Source organism: Neomonachus schauinslandi, chromosome 11, assembly GCF_002201575.2.
Source record: "Neomonachus schauinslandi chromosome 11, ASM220157v2, whole genome shotgun sequence".
Lineage (NCBI taxonomy): Eukaryota > Metazoa > Chordata > Mammalia > Carnivora > Phocidae > Neomonachus > Neomonachus schauinslandi.
Window position 1 is genome coordinate 92,745,789 of NC_058413.1, and position 14,322 is coordinate 92,760,110.

Below are 14,322 nucleotides of genomic sequence, written 5' to 3' on the forward strand. Positions count from 1 at the left end.
ATTTTTGGTGATTTTTATTACTTGTATATACATTGCCTCATTTTGATCAAAACCACATCCTGAGAAAGTGACAGGTCCAGAATTTGAAGCCAGCCTTTTGTCTCTAAAGCCAGTCTTCTCTCCACCATAGCGGAAGGTAACATTTGTTCTTACCTCCTAGGTGGGTAACTGAGACAACTCTGGGTCCCCTCCAACACTGCCCCTACCACTGGTGTGATGCTCCCTCCCCCACCCAGGCCACCCTTCTTCCCAGAGGTGACCACTCCAACTGGCCATAGACAAGTTAGCTGCCTCTTCCTCAGGCTGAGATGTAAACACATGGCAGACAGAAGGAGGGGAGTGAAAGGGAGAGAAAAGGCAGAGAAACTGTGTGAAAGGGCTAATCAAGATAATAACCCAGTCCATTCCTCCTGAAAAGAGAGCCAGAAAGCCTTGTTAGCAATCTCCTTCTTGGAGGCAGAGCCTGCACTCAGGGAAGTAGCCTGATGTATATAAAAAAGAAACCATGTTCTGGCCTGGGAGTCAGGAGGCCTAAGGTCTGCTTCTGTCACAGACCAGCTGGTGGTCTTGAAAAAGTCACTTCATTTGTTTGTCTCATTTTACTTCTATGTAGAAAGAGGAAGTTGGACTGGACAAGCTCCGCCAGCAATGCTAGCTATACATTTCTGAGATCCTGCCTCTACAGGTCTTTTCGATGGAGGAACACTCTGTTTCAACAGAGATACAGGAATTGTCCCAAATCGAGGGCAGGAACCTTGTATGAGCTTCTTCACCCTGAAGCAAGTCCTATCATTCCTCATACGTGACTCTCGAGCCAGGGGCAAGTGATTTCTATCATGCAGTTAAATACGAGGTGCAGTCTAAGATGTGAATAATGATTAACATTTCTTGAACACCTCTATCTACGTACGCTTTCTGTTATCTAGAGCTTTCACAAAGTATTGTGTTCAAGATGTTGTTCACGGGGTGCCCGGTGGGCTCAGTCGGTTAAGCATCTGCCTTCGGCTCGGGTCATGATCCCAGGGTCCTGGGATCGAGCCCCACGTCTGGCTCCTGGCTCAGCGGGGAGCCTGCTTCTCCCTCTCCCTCTGCCTACTGTTCCCCCAGCTTGTGCTCTCTCTCTCTCTCTCTGTCAAATAAATAAATAATTTTTTAAACAAAGATGTCACTGGGTGCCTGGGTGGCTCACTTGGTTAAGCTACTGCCTTCGGCTCAGGTCATGATCCCAGGGTTCTGGGATCGAGTCCCACATCGGGCTCCCTGCTCAGCGGGGAGCCTGCTTCTCCCTCTCCCTCTGCCTGCCACTCCCCCTGCTTGTGCTCTCTATCTCTCTGACAAATAAATAAACAAATCTTTTAAAAAAATAAAAAATAAAAATAAAAATAAACAAAGATGTCATTAATTTTCACATCTTTGGCAACCCATAAAGAGCCACCATCACTCACCAAATCACCTAAACTTAAAACCATGTATTATTCTGTCTACATTGTCCATGTCCACCAACTCTCAGAAATCCAATGCTCACATAAAACTTACCACACAAAGTACAACTTCCCTTTCTTTGGGGTAAATGTACTTTCTCCAACCTTGATTTGGGTACCTCCACTTCAAGGTCTTCTGCTTATTTCTTTCTCCCTCTTCTTTCCTCTAGCATTTCCTTCCAGAGCACCCAGTAAAGCCATCATCCATTCATATTCCACACATCCCCACTAATCTCCACGTTGTAGGTGAGTGCAGGTGGGCCCACGTGTGCAGGACAACTTGCAGTGACTTAGAAGACTGGACAACGCCTTCCCTCAGGGACGTGGAAGGTCCCTGACCACCAGCCTCCTCACGAATCTTGATGTCTTATAGACAGAGCATAGATCCCCAGCATTCCTTGATGAGCTCTTTCTGATGGAGAGGACATGGTGGCAGGAGCTTACCAGAGAGAGGAAATTAGAGAAAATGAGCTCAGTGCATGGCAGGCTGAGATCTCAGCCAGAGGCCAAAGAGAGCAGGAGCTGAGAATTTTTCTCAGTGGTTTATCCACAGCATTGACCGGCATGCCATGACCATCGGGAAAGATGTGTTGAATAAAGAAATGAAGGAAGGGTCACTCCAGCACGGATGGTCCGGTGATCTCGCATAGTTTCCAGTGAGGGCAGGTAAGTGCAGATACAGATGGGTGGAGGCCAGGTACCGAGGTATGGATGGGGGAGCACATAAAATCTCTAGCAGTGAGGGAATTCTAAAGGGGAGATGATTCTTACATCAGAGATTCCAGATCATCAGTCCATTCACAGTCAGATCTCAGTCAGCTGCCTCCATTTCAGAAAGAAGATTCCAGCTGTCCTAGGAAACAGTATCAGAGAGCGAGGCAGGATCCCAGGGTCCCGATCCTCAGGAGTTTGGAGATGCTGAAGAGGATTACCAGAAACCCTACAGAGAGGCTTTGGAATCTCCGTCTGTGAACACCTCATTCACAACCAACAACTTTACTCACTTGGGCATTGCAAAGGGAATGGAACGTTTTGTTGACCTCCATCTTTTTCATGAAATTCTCTTCTCCCCTGTCTTCTTCCATGACACCTGTCATTTTGTTCTTTTCCTGCCTCTTGGACCATCCCTCTTAGCTTCCTTCACCTTCTTTCTACTCTACCCACCAGTTGGTCCCCCACAATACTATCCTTGGGGGTTGGTTTCTTTCCTTTTCTTTTCACTCTGCCTGTTCTTTACACCTACTGCCATGCCTTCTGCTACAACCTCCAGGAAACAGTCTGGTCCCAACTCATTTCTCCACCTCACCTCTCACTACCTCTCTGTCTCCTTCCCACCAATCCCAGGCCCCGGGGTGGCCAACTCTGAAGTCAAGCTGTTCTCTCTGACTGGAATGTCTCCCCTCCTCTCTGCCCAGAAAAGCTCTCCTCATTATTTAAGGTCTGCCTTAATTATTACCTCCTCTGCTTTCCTCAACCTTCTCAAGTTACACTAATTGTTTTTTCTGTGGTCCCATGAGGTTTTTTTTCAAACTTTGACTACAGCAATAATCATATTATGATATCGCATTTAAGGTTTATATGTCCTGTTCTCTCGAGGAAGGCTGAGCTCTTGGAGAACAAAGACAACCTTCACATCCCTAACAAGTTCCTGGTATACAGTTGGCACTCAGTAAATGCCCAGTGGAAGAGTGAACGAAATAATGTGAAACCTCAAGTCAGGCCCAACTATGGGCCAGCTCTGTCTTTTGGTAGCCGATATGTTTCCTTTTCTTTATGAGCTAGATGGTAACATAGGGGGAGAAGGTGAGAGAGTGTTGAGCAGAGTGAGTCAAGAGACCCAAGTTTAGATTAAAATCTGCTTCTATCTTCCATTGTGGTATAATATGAAATCGTTCAAATGGTCTACCGATCTTCCCAAACTCCCACCTCTCAAACTGAAGGGTCCTGCCGCCATCTTGTTCACACCTTGAATTTCCTTCAGGGCTCCCTGTCTGGTTACAGCACCCTCCTCACCTCCTCACCTACGTCCTGCATCTATCTCTGGCAGCACACCGATCACATTTTATTATCATTTTCTGTCTTCCACACTGAATTGCCAGTTCCTGAGGGCAGAGATTATATATAATGATGCTCTGTACTCCTTATAACTCCTGTTAGAATAGGCTATCATAGTTGCTCATAAATATGTGGTGAAGTGTATACACATTAAAAAAAAAATTGGCATTGCCAAGGAAACGTTTGATGGAGATAACACATATGCAATATTGGGTTGTTGTTTTTTTAAATTTTGTTGAAGTCTGGTTGACACATAATGTTATATTGGTTTCAGGTGCACAACAGAGTGATTTGGCAAGACTACATGGAATGCCGTGCCCACCGCAAACGTGGCTACCATCAGTCATAGACAACCCTACCATGTATGGTGGCATTTACTATATTCCTTATCCTGTGCCTTATTCATTCCATAACGGGGGCCTGTACCTCCCGCTCCCCTACACCCACTTTGCCTGTCCCCCAACCTTTGGCAACCATCACTTTTGTTCTCCATATTGATGCGCCCGTTTCTGCTTTTTGTTTGTTTGTTTATTCATTTGTTTTGTTCTTTAGATTCTACATATATGTAAAACCATATGGTGTTTGTCTGGCTTTTTTTCTTTTTTTTTTTCCTCTCCTTGTCTTGTTCTTCAGATTTCATTTGTCAGGGTATGTTCGAAGAGGCCCCAAAGAGAAAAAATATCACGGTGGGTTGAAGTGGCTGCAGACCTGGGACAAAGTACTTGGTATCTTTGCAGGTAATCTAGGGATGACCCTCTCTCTTCCCTGCGTGCTTCACAGGGTGCAGCCTAATAAAGCTTGAGGAGAAGAGACCAGAAAAGAAAGGAAGGGGAAGAGAGAGGAAGGGAGGGAGGCGGGGAGGGATGGAGGGGGGGGTGAAGGGAAGCTGAGGGAAGAGAAGCCAAATGCATTGTGATTGAACTAGTTCCCCAGGGTGGGCGAAATCTGCTTAGGCAGAAAGCAGAAAGCAGACAAATGCTGGGTCCACAGTCAACTCAAGGGATGACGTAGGTGAGGTCACTGGTTCAGAACTCCAGCAACCCCGCGTTGTTCTGAGCGTGTCTGTGTTTAAATAAGACTGTACACAAAAGCAGCGATTGGAGGCAGATTTCTTCCCTTTTCCGTAAGTGCTTCCTACCCGAGATCAGAGAAGAAACATTTAGAGGGTGAATGCTCCCAGTCAATATTTTTGAATGGGGCACAGTCAACCTGGAAGCAGGATTCTAAACAAGCCTGCTACCTGATTCATAGAGAAGGCTGATCCAACAACACCTGAAAAGAAATCTGAACTGTTGGGCTGCCTCTGGCCATCTGTGCTATCAGCTTCCTCTTGGCATTTCCCAGACTGCTGTGAGCTGCTCTCTGCTGGTGTTTCTTCCAGCTTCCCACTGTGTGTGGCAATAGCCCTAGTCCTGCTGGAGTTCATTGCCACTGTTGCTTTATGTACGAGAGGGTTCATGCTTCCACTGGGGCAAAGGAACACAATGTGAATCGTTACACAAACAGCTGGTGACTTCCAGAAGGGAAGGTGCCCCTTTAATTAAAAAGGTGCCCATGAGCCATTTATTTCCCCCAGGGGCGGGGCTCAAGGCACTAACCTCCTCTTTCATTTAACCAGCACTTTGTTTTATGTACCAATTTGAAAATGATACTATTGTATACTGCTTAAATGACTCTCCCCCCTTGCCATCGTAATTGGCTGCTATCGTTCTTTCTTTCTGTTTATTTACTCCCTATAATATCGGTAGTCAGTCCCAAAGAGTTTTATTTAAAGGGAGAAGAGAAGAATTTGACAGTAAAGACCTGGGGAAAATAAAACAAAATAAAAACAGAAATACAGGGGCGCCTGGGTGGCTCAGTTGGTTAAGCGACTGCCTTCGGCTCAGGTCATGATCCTGGAGTCCCGGGATCGAGTCCCGCATCGGGCTCCCTGCACAGCAGGGAGTCTGCTTCTCCCTCTGACCCTCATGATCTATCTCATTCTCTCTCTCAAATAAATAAATAAAATCTTAAAAAAAAAAAAAACAGAAATACGAGACTCAGTGAAAACATCCTGTACTGTCCAAAACCACATGTCCATGTCACCCTCGAGTCCCCAGAACGCCTGAGATGTGGTTGACTTCAACCTCATTTACAGTTGGGAAGACTGAGCCCTGGGAAAAGACAAAGATGGGTGTGAACCCAACAAACAGCCAATAAGCGAGAGCAGAGCAAGAGCGCAAAGCCGGGGTCTGAAAGAAAGGTAAACTGAGTTTGCTTTCCACGACCACTGGGCTACCAGTGGGGTGTGAGCTGAGCCTAGAACCTTCACACTATCTGTAAAGTGTTGTTCACCCAGGCATAGAAGAAGCACACATGCCCCTCGGGGGGTCACTGTGGACGATGTGCAGCCAGCTAGACAGAGTGCCAGGCTCCGACAGCTGACTTCAGAGGGTCAGCTGGTGAAAGTTGGCATTCATCTTTTCCTCCTGAGAACTGCACAGAATTTGGTAGGATACCATGCACCTCGTAAGAGCTCAGATAATTTCTGGATGTTCATCTGAGGCATTCCCAAGAGGCCTCAGCCCCAGAAACAGTAAGTGGTGAAGAACATGCCTGCAAAGGCACCAGGAATACAGGGATGGTGGCGAGAGGGGCTGACCCGAAAGGAGATCTCCTATCACATAACTTTGAGCCCCCAACAGAAGGTCTGGAGGGCGGAGGCCCCTGCTCCATCTGTCCATCCATCCTCCCACGGGACATTCTCCCAGAAGCCTCCGGGTGACACACAGTGGCCCCTGGGAAAATCCTCCAATGAAGGAGACAAGAGCTGTCAGCCCTGATGGGGACCGCAAGCATCTTCCTCTCCAGCAGCTGCTCCATCCTGCAGGGACTGTGCCCATCACAGTGCAGAGAAGCCGCTCTCAAGCAAGATTTTCTCTCTCTCTCTCTCTCTCTCTCTCTCTCTCTCTCTCTCCAGGGCTGGCGTCTGATTCCATTTGAGACTAATCAGAAGACAACCATCTGGCACTCCTGCACATCCCCAACCCGGGCCATTTATTATAATCAGCAGCTTGGGCGGTGCGGGCCCTGCTCCGGGTCTGCTTCTCCTCAACCTCGCACCCCTCGGGGCACTCTGCAGACAGAGGTGCTGGGGAACAGAACCCAAGTACTGAGGGAAGGCACAGCCTCCACCCCCTACTCACGACTTCGTGCCCACAGAGTGGTGAGGAGCGGGGAGATGAACCATGGAGGCAGCCCAGGAAGCAGGCCCCAAAGAAGCCGAGCAGAATAAAATCACCATTGCAGTAGGAACGTCCCCGTCTTTACCCAGTGCTCACCGGATGCCACAGACTCCGTGGCAGTTTGCAGGGGACAGCACCGTTGGCCTTTACAACAATCCTATAAGGTAAGTACTGTTATTATCGACATTTTCCGGGCCAGGAAATTAAAGCATGGCACTTCCAGCAACTTGCCCAATGTGTCCCGGCTGCCTGACCAGGCACAGGCTAGACTTGGGTGTCTCGGGCAGATGATGTTGGGGTCTCTTCCGTGCCCTGCTACCTAAGTAGAAGCTCCCCCCGTCACTCACACACACACACACACACACACACACACACAGGCATCAGACACCTGGGGGATGGGGCTGGTGCCGATACCCCAGCCACCCTGGTCACTGGCCAGAGAAGAGCTGGCAGGAGACACAGATTCGCTAGGTTTGCATGTGGCTTCTCTGAAAAGCCAAGCCTCTAGCTCTGAGATCTAATGACTGCACCCTCAGTGAAAAGCAGCCTGAGTCTGAGGCAACCAAGGACAGGGGGCAGGGTGGTGACAAAAGCCACCGGACAGAGTCACGAAGCACGATGCTCTTCACTCTCTGTGGCACTTTGTTTTCTCATGAAACTATCAAGGTCTGAGACTTGATCGTGATTATGCATATAAATCTGCTTTGTCGTCTCTAAAAGGGTCTAAAAACCTAAGGTAATATTACTAGGGCGTAGTGGAATTTCCGTAGAAGCTCTGTGCAAGGGGTTATAATTGCATTACCAGCAAATTCAAATACATCGAGGTCTACTAGCAATACAAGGAGATAAACTACTGATTCATGCAGCATCGTGGAAGACTCTCCAAAATATTATGCTGAGGGAAGAAGCCAGGCAGGCACAAGAAGATGCGCTGTAGGATTCTGCTTCCGTGCAGATCTAGAAAATGCAAACTAATCTGTAGCGACAGAAAGCAGACCGGTTCCCCAGGAAGAGGGTGGAAAGGGGCACAAGGAAACTTTTAGGGGTGACAGGCAAGTGCTGGGTTTTGTGGTGGGGATGCCACGGGTGTATGCATTTGGCAAAACTGATCAATCTGTAAATAGATTTAGTTTCAGGTACGTAAATGATACCTCATAAAGTTAAATGCCTGTCAGTCTTCCCTTTTGAACCAGGGTCTCTGTGCAGCCTGAGAAGGTCACTGGACTTGCAGCTTTAGCTCAAGATTCTCATGGTGACCGGGCCCCATGCAGGTCAAGTGCGCACCGAGCTCCTCCGAGCCTCAAGCCTCTTCATCTTTAAAACGAGTCTTGCATCCTGCACTGTACCCCACAGGACTTCTGTGCCTATCAAGAGGGCTCTTTGGTGCATGAGAGCAATTTTCTGACTGCAAAATAACAGACAGATGTAGAGGAACTTTTGTGTGGGTGCGCAGTCATGATGGGTAGCTTCGAGTCCTTTGCCCTGCCCATCTAGAAGGTCCCTCCAGCTCCAGGTGGTCCGCCGTTTGTGTCCTCTCTCTACCCGAGGCCCCCGGGGAAAGCAGCTACAGCACCCGCCTCCATCAGAATCGGCCACAACTCGGAGATGCTGAGTTGACTGAGTACTTTCAGAGGCTCCAATGTCAACCACCTGGTAAGCTGGAGAAGGTCAGAGAAACTGGATACTTTATGTCATGGGCCGTGCAAGGTGCCTCGCATGTGCAGCCAGCTCTGGAGGCCTTTTATCTTTGGGTGCTGAGGCCTAGCTAATGCAGCTTACTGTCCAAAGCGAAGTCAAAGGTGCTTACCCCAGCTCTTTCCTTCTTCTACTGTCCTGTTCTTTTGACTAGGTAGGCATTGTTCAAATATGCTCTGGAGGAAAAAAGGACGGCCTCTAGCACAGGTAAATCTTTGCTGGAAATGTCAACCAGCCAACCACCTCACCCCCTGTTCTTCCAGTCAACACAATAAAACCAAAATCCTCTCTGTCTGGTGTCCATGTTATATTTTCAACTATTCTAAGTCCTTTCCTGCCCGTGACTCATTGTGTCTTCACAAAGCCTCGTGAGCAACACGGGACAGGTGTTGCTGGGCACAGAAGCTGCGCAGTAATGTTGAGGAAAATGGAAGACCTAAGACCTTCCTCGGTCAGAAGCTGGACTAGCGCTTGGGCCATGGAATCCCTGCTACCAAGTCCTTTTGCAAGACTGTATCTCTCCATCACCAGCAAACATTAAAACCATTTGCTAGAGGCAGAGTTCTAGACACAGGCAGCCTCAAACCAAACCAACCAAAACAAAATTAAAGGTCAGAGGAGTATTGGCGAGGACTCCTCAAATTCAATGGTGAGGTGATGCTCACACCCTTGGCCTCAAGCTGCAGAAGAGATAAGAGATAAGAGCCTCGCTCCCCCACAAACCACAGAGGCCAGTAGGGGATGGTATGAAATCAAGTAGCAAAGCAATAATCCCCCTCAGAGTTCCCCACCTACCTTCTCTCCTGGCCCCCAGGCCTCCCCTTCCCCAGGCCTTTGCTCAGCACATCATTCCTTTGCCTTCCCACCAACCTCACTCCAGTCTTGACCAAGCTGGACCTTCCTTTTTAGAATTTTTGGAACAGGAACATTTAGAAGAGCTAATAGGTATGGGGGGGGGTGGGGAGGAAGGGATAGGCCATTTTGGCCCCTTGAAAGTTTCCTTCCTGAGGCCTCCCTAACACCTCCTTACCTGGTGCTCACACACACACACACACACACACACACACACACACACACCCTGGAAAAATCGCTACTTCAGTCCTCCCTATGGCAGGCCCTTCTACAGCAGTGTTTGTGGACCGAAGGTAATAGGGTGGGATGGAAAAAACCTAGCACAGCTCTGAGGGAGTGATGAGCTAGAAGGAACATACCCTGAGGTCACCCAGCTGGCTCAGTACTCCTCTCCTTTAGCTCTGTCAAGCAGTTAATAAGCATGCACGAATTAGTCCTGTTCCCCTCAGAGGGAGCCAGTGAGGCCCTGAGGGGTTAGGTGACTTATCCAAGACCACAGCCCAACACAGGCTGGAATGGGACCTGGGCCTTGCTGGCCTGAGCTCTCTGCTGGCCCACCCAGAGCCCCGTGGAAGGTCTCTTGCTGCTGCTGCATGATACCAGACCCAGTTACACCCAAAGGGAAACCAGAGCTGTCGGCCTTGGCTACCACCAGTCTCTCCAAAGGGCCGTGTTCCAAACATCCCTCTGATCCCTCCTTGAGGCATCCCAGCCACGTCTCCCAGAACCCAGAAAATCATCACCACTCCCTCCTGCTTGCAATTTCTTCACGCCCCTTCCTCTAAGGTTAAGGCCTAAGAAAGAGGCTTCTCAGAAGCTAAGCCTGATGCCCTGGCTCTCTGTCTTCTCAACTTGGCAGCCCAGGGAGAGTAGAACTAGATCAGGTAACAGCCAAGGGCTCTGCCCCCTCCCAGTCAGGGAATGTGATGGAGACAGAACAGCAAAGCCAACTTCCCTCCTGCCCAGGCTGTTCCATGAGGACCCACTCGGTGACCCTTTCAATAAAGAGAGGCAGTGCTAGTCATAATCCTACTAGCTGTGATAGGCTGAATAATGGCTCCCCAAAAGCTCTCCAAGTCCTAATCCCTGGAACCGTGAACATTACCTTATAGTAAAAATAAAAGAAAAAAAGCGGGGGGGAAGATTTTGCAGATGTGATAAAGGATCCTGAGATGGCAAGGCTATCTATCCTGAATGATCTGGAGAGGCCCTAAGAGCAATCACTAGTGTCTTTGCAGGAAAGAGGCAGAGGGAGATTTGACACAGACAGCAAAGCAATGTGACCGGGCATTCCGAGATCTCCGTGACCCACACGATGCAGCTACAAGCCAACTGATGCCAACAGCCGCAAAGCCATGGATGAGGCAAGGTATGGATCTCCCCCGGAACCTCCAGAGGAAGCACAGCCCTGCCGACACCTCGATTTCAGCCCAGTGACACTGATTTAGGGCTTCTTGCCTCCAGAACTAGGAGAAAATACATTTCTGTTGTTTTAAGCCACCCAGTTTGTGGCCATTTGTTATAGCCGCCCCAGAAACTAATATAGTAGCTAACACCTACTAATCATCCATGACATGCCAGGCATTGCACTAAGCATTTTACGTACATTAACTCATTGTGCACGGTCTCTGGATGTGCGGGTAAGCAGACACCCTGGGGGATTGAATCCCAGCCTTACTGCTTAGTTTGTGACTCTGAGCAAGTTATATAACATTACTAAGCCTCTGTTTCCAAATGCATAAAATGGGCATACACGTTTCCTTTCTCATTGTGTTGCTAGGAGGATACAATGGCTAATAAAGGCAAAGTGCTTAGAATAGCATATAATAAGTACTCTCTAAATGCTAGCTATTATGAGATCTCAGGGGTTGAACCAGCCAATATTAGACCATCATCCTAATCTGTTGGGACATGGACAAGAAAGACCTCCTGGACTCAGTGCAGGAAAAAAGATGCCGACGCCCCTTTAAAGCAGGTTTGAATAGCAAACATGACAGTCTGAGGAGTTCAGTTAAGTATTTCTTCCCTTAATTGAGTAACTTAGGTCCTTAATGTTGGCCTAGATGCCCGGGCCTGTGCTAATTCTGCAGCACTGCCCAGCAGACTCCCCGGCCCCTACCTCCCGTGCTTAAGGAGAGCCGTGCACAGCCATCCACCAGAATAAGGACATAACTTGCAGCACCCACACCTGACACAGCCCTACAGAGCCCACCCCATTTTCTCTGTAATTCTGGCAGCAGGAACTGGAGCCCCATTGCTTGGAAGTCAACCCGAGTCAGAAACGTCAGTCTATTTCCCGACTTTCCAAGGCTCACTTTCCTGACTGTCCCAGTGGGCAGGGTGGAAAGATAAAACCAGGGGTGCGCTTTGGTTACAAGGTCACAGCCAAGTTAGTAAAGAATAGAGTAAGCAAGATTTGCCCAGAGGCGGGGGAAGGGTAACCTAGACTTGCCCCCTGAAAAAAGGGGGGAGAAAATTTTTTTTTTCATTAACTTGGCCCTTCCTGATAAAGTTTGCCCAACTCTCCCGTTTAGGTGATGTCATTCAAAGAAGCAGCGCCCCTGTCCTCCCCCCCCCCCCAAGGATCGCAGGCCTTGTGTCCCCACCTAAGAAATTAACCAAGGGAGAAGGGCTTGGCCGCCCGGCCTTGGCTTCCTCCTAGGCAGGGTTCCAGCCCCACGGTCTTGGTTGACCAGCTTAAGAAGACTCCTGCTGCCACTGCCCAGTGCAGGTGGCCAGGCCTCTTCCCAGCGGGCTGCAGGGACTGCCACCTGCGCTTGCTCGGCCCTTCCCCACCCCACCCTCCAAGGGTTAGAAGGATGAGGGAGGACAGCTCCCCTCCTTACTCTCAGGCACCCACAGATTTCCGCGCTGCCGTCACCACTGACGAGCACCCAGGTCCCCAGGAGGAATCGCTTCTCCTTCTCATTCCATCCTCCCTATCAATGAACACGCAGCAACACCCACGCTCCCGCTCCTCCTACTCCGGAGGGAGACCGAACCGGAGAGCGACATCCGGAGCTGGAAGCCGCTGCAGTGAGACCTCCGCCCCGAGGTCCCTTGCCCTTTCCCAGCCATCGGAGGATCCTCAGCCAGCCCAGCGTTCGGGATCCAGAGGGTGCCCGAATCCTCGGTGGGGCCCCGCCTCCCCGGGGGCCGGGCGCTGGAGACCTCGGGGAGCCCGCTAGACACCGGCTTAGCCCCACCACGGGGGCCGGCCGCCGGGCACGGTACCTGGGAGCCGACCCCGGCGCCCTCGCCCCGAGGCGTGCCTCACCTCCGGCACCCCCAGCAGGGGCCCCCGCCCGCCCAGCGCTCCAGCGCGGCGCCTGCCCCGGCACCCGCGCCGGGAGGGGCCGAGTCCCGGGCCGCCCGCGCGCCGGTCCTGCCCCGGCAGGTGGTGGGCAGCGGGGAGCGCGCCGCCCTCCCGGTCGGCGCGGGGAGGCGAGCCGGAGCGAAGCCGAGGGCCGGCCGCAGGGGGCGGCGAGGGGCGCGAGCCCTGCCACTTACGCGCGGGCTCTGGGGAAGCCCATGGAGAGCAGCACGTCCAGCGCCGATCCATGCTTGATGGTGCCCGGGCGCTGCTGGCGGCTCCTCCGCGGGGTGACTTTGCTGTACAGCTCCTCTCTCGCAGCCATGCCGAGCGGGCCGGGGTGGCCGTACTGAGCCATGGCTCAGCGGCCAGCCATCGCCGGGGAAAGCGCCCGAGCCACGAGCGTCCGGGAGGGAGCAGGGGAGGGGGCTCGGGGACCGGGCGCCGGGCGGGAGGCGGCGGCGGCGGCGACGGAGGCGGCGCTCGGAGCTTCCCCAGAGTCGAGACTGACGCTTCCTGGTGAGGCCACCGGAGCCAGAGCGGCCCGCGGGCTGCTTGGGCCGGACCAGCCGTCAGCTGCTCGGGCCCCCGGGTGCCCCCAGCGCGGCGCCTGCAGCAGCCCTCTCTCCTCCGCCCCCTTCCTTCTCTGCTCCTAGCGGTCCGGGAATTTGCAATGAGTAATTTTTGAATGGATCAAAAAGGAAAAGGAGCCTTGTGGGCCGGCCCTGCCTTGCCAGTACCGGGGCCCCGCCCCTCTCTTAAAGCGACAGCGCTGCCCGAGCCTGCCCCGGCCGGCGGGGCTCAGGCTGTAGCGTCAGGGTGCTGCTGGGCGGAGGACTCGAACCAACGAGGGCTGCCTAGGTGCGTGGGTTCCGGGGAGTCGCTCCCAGGCCCCCAGTCTTCTCCACGGCTTGCCCATAGAGCCAGCTGGGCCTCCGGACGCCAGATCAACCCGTGTCAAGTTTAATGTGGTTCATGTGGTTCTAGATGGGTTAATAATGGAAATTGGGCGAACTGATGGATGACAGTAATGAACCAGAGGGCCAAGCCCTGTAGGCCCAGATAAAAGGTTTTGCTTCCAAAAGACCCTGCAAAATCCGGAGGATTGTTATAGCCAGTGGAGACCAAGCTCCCATCAGCTGGCTAAGTAGCCACACCGAAGACCTACCATGCTCTCCAGGACTGAGATAGTGAGTTCAGGACAAAGATTGGAACCTCAGGACTGAGATAGTGACTTCAGGACAAAGATTGGGACCTCGGGCTCTCAAGCTTGGGAGGGGAGAGGGGTCGAGGCAGAGGGCAGGGTGGATAAAAGAAGAGAAAGGGGAAGATGGAAGGAGGAAGGAGGAGACAGGGAAAGTGGGAAGTGGAGGGAGGGTGGAGGGAGAAGGAACAGAGAAAGAACACTTTCTAATTATAAAAGGTGTTCAAAATGGAGTGGGTTGGTTTTCATTGAGCACCTTGTCAATGAAAGGATTCAAGGAAAGACTAGATCATCTTTGCTCAGTGGTGACATATAAGTGAATTTGCATCATAGGTTGGATAAAACTACTCCCACCTCAAAGAAGGTGGGAGTCTTCACACTCACCCCCACCCCATACCCCGCACGGTAAACTTGGCTTGAGAATATTAATGCTTTCTTTCTTTTCTTTTCTTTCTTTCTTTCTTTCTTTCTTTCTTTCTTTCTTTCTTTCTTTCTTTC

The 14,322-nt window shown here is 51.1% G+C and overlaps 1 protein-coding gene across 2 annotated transcripts in view; it reads right to left on the reverse strand.

Moving 5' to 3' along the window:
- Positions 1-13,246, reverse strand: part of UBASH3B (ubiquitin associated and SH3 domain containing B) — a 134,765-nt gene extending 121,519 nt beyond the window's left edge. The window contains exon 1 of one of the 2 annotated variants that reach the window (XM_044919445.1): positions 12,818-13,246. In XM_044919445.1, the coding sequence (XP_044775380.1) occupies positions 12,818-12,978 (161 nt within the window). In that variant the 5' untranslated portion in view covers positions 12,979-13,246. The remainder of the gene's footprint in view (positions 1-12,817) is intronic. The other variant, XM_044919446.1, reaches the window with a different exon arrangement.
- Between the last annotated feature and the right edge of the window lie 1,076 nt (positions 13,247-14,322).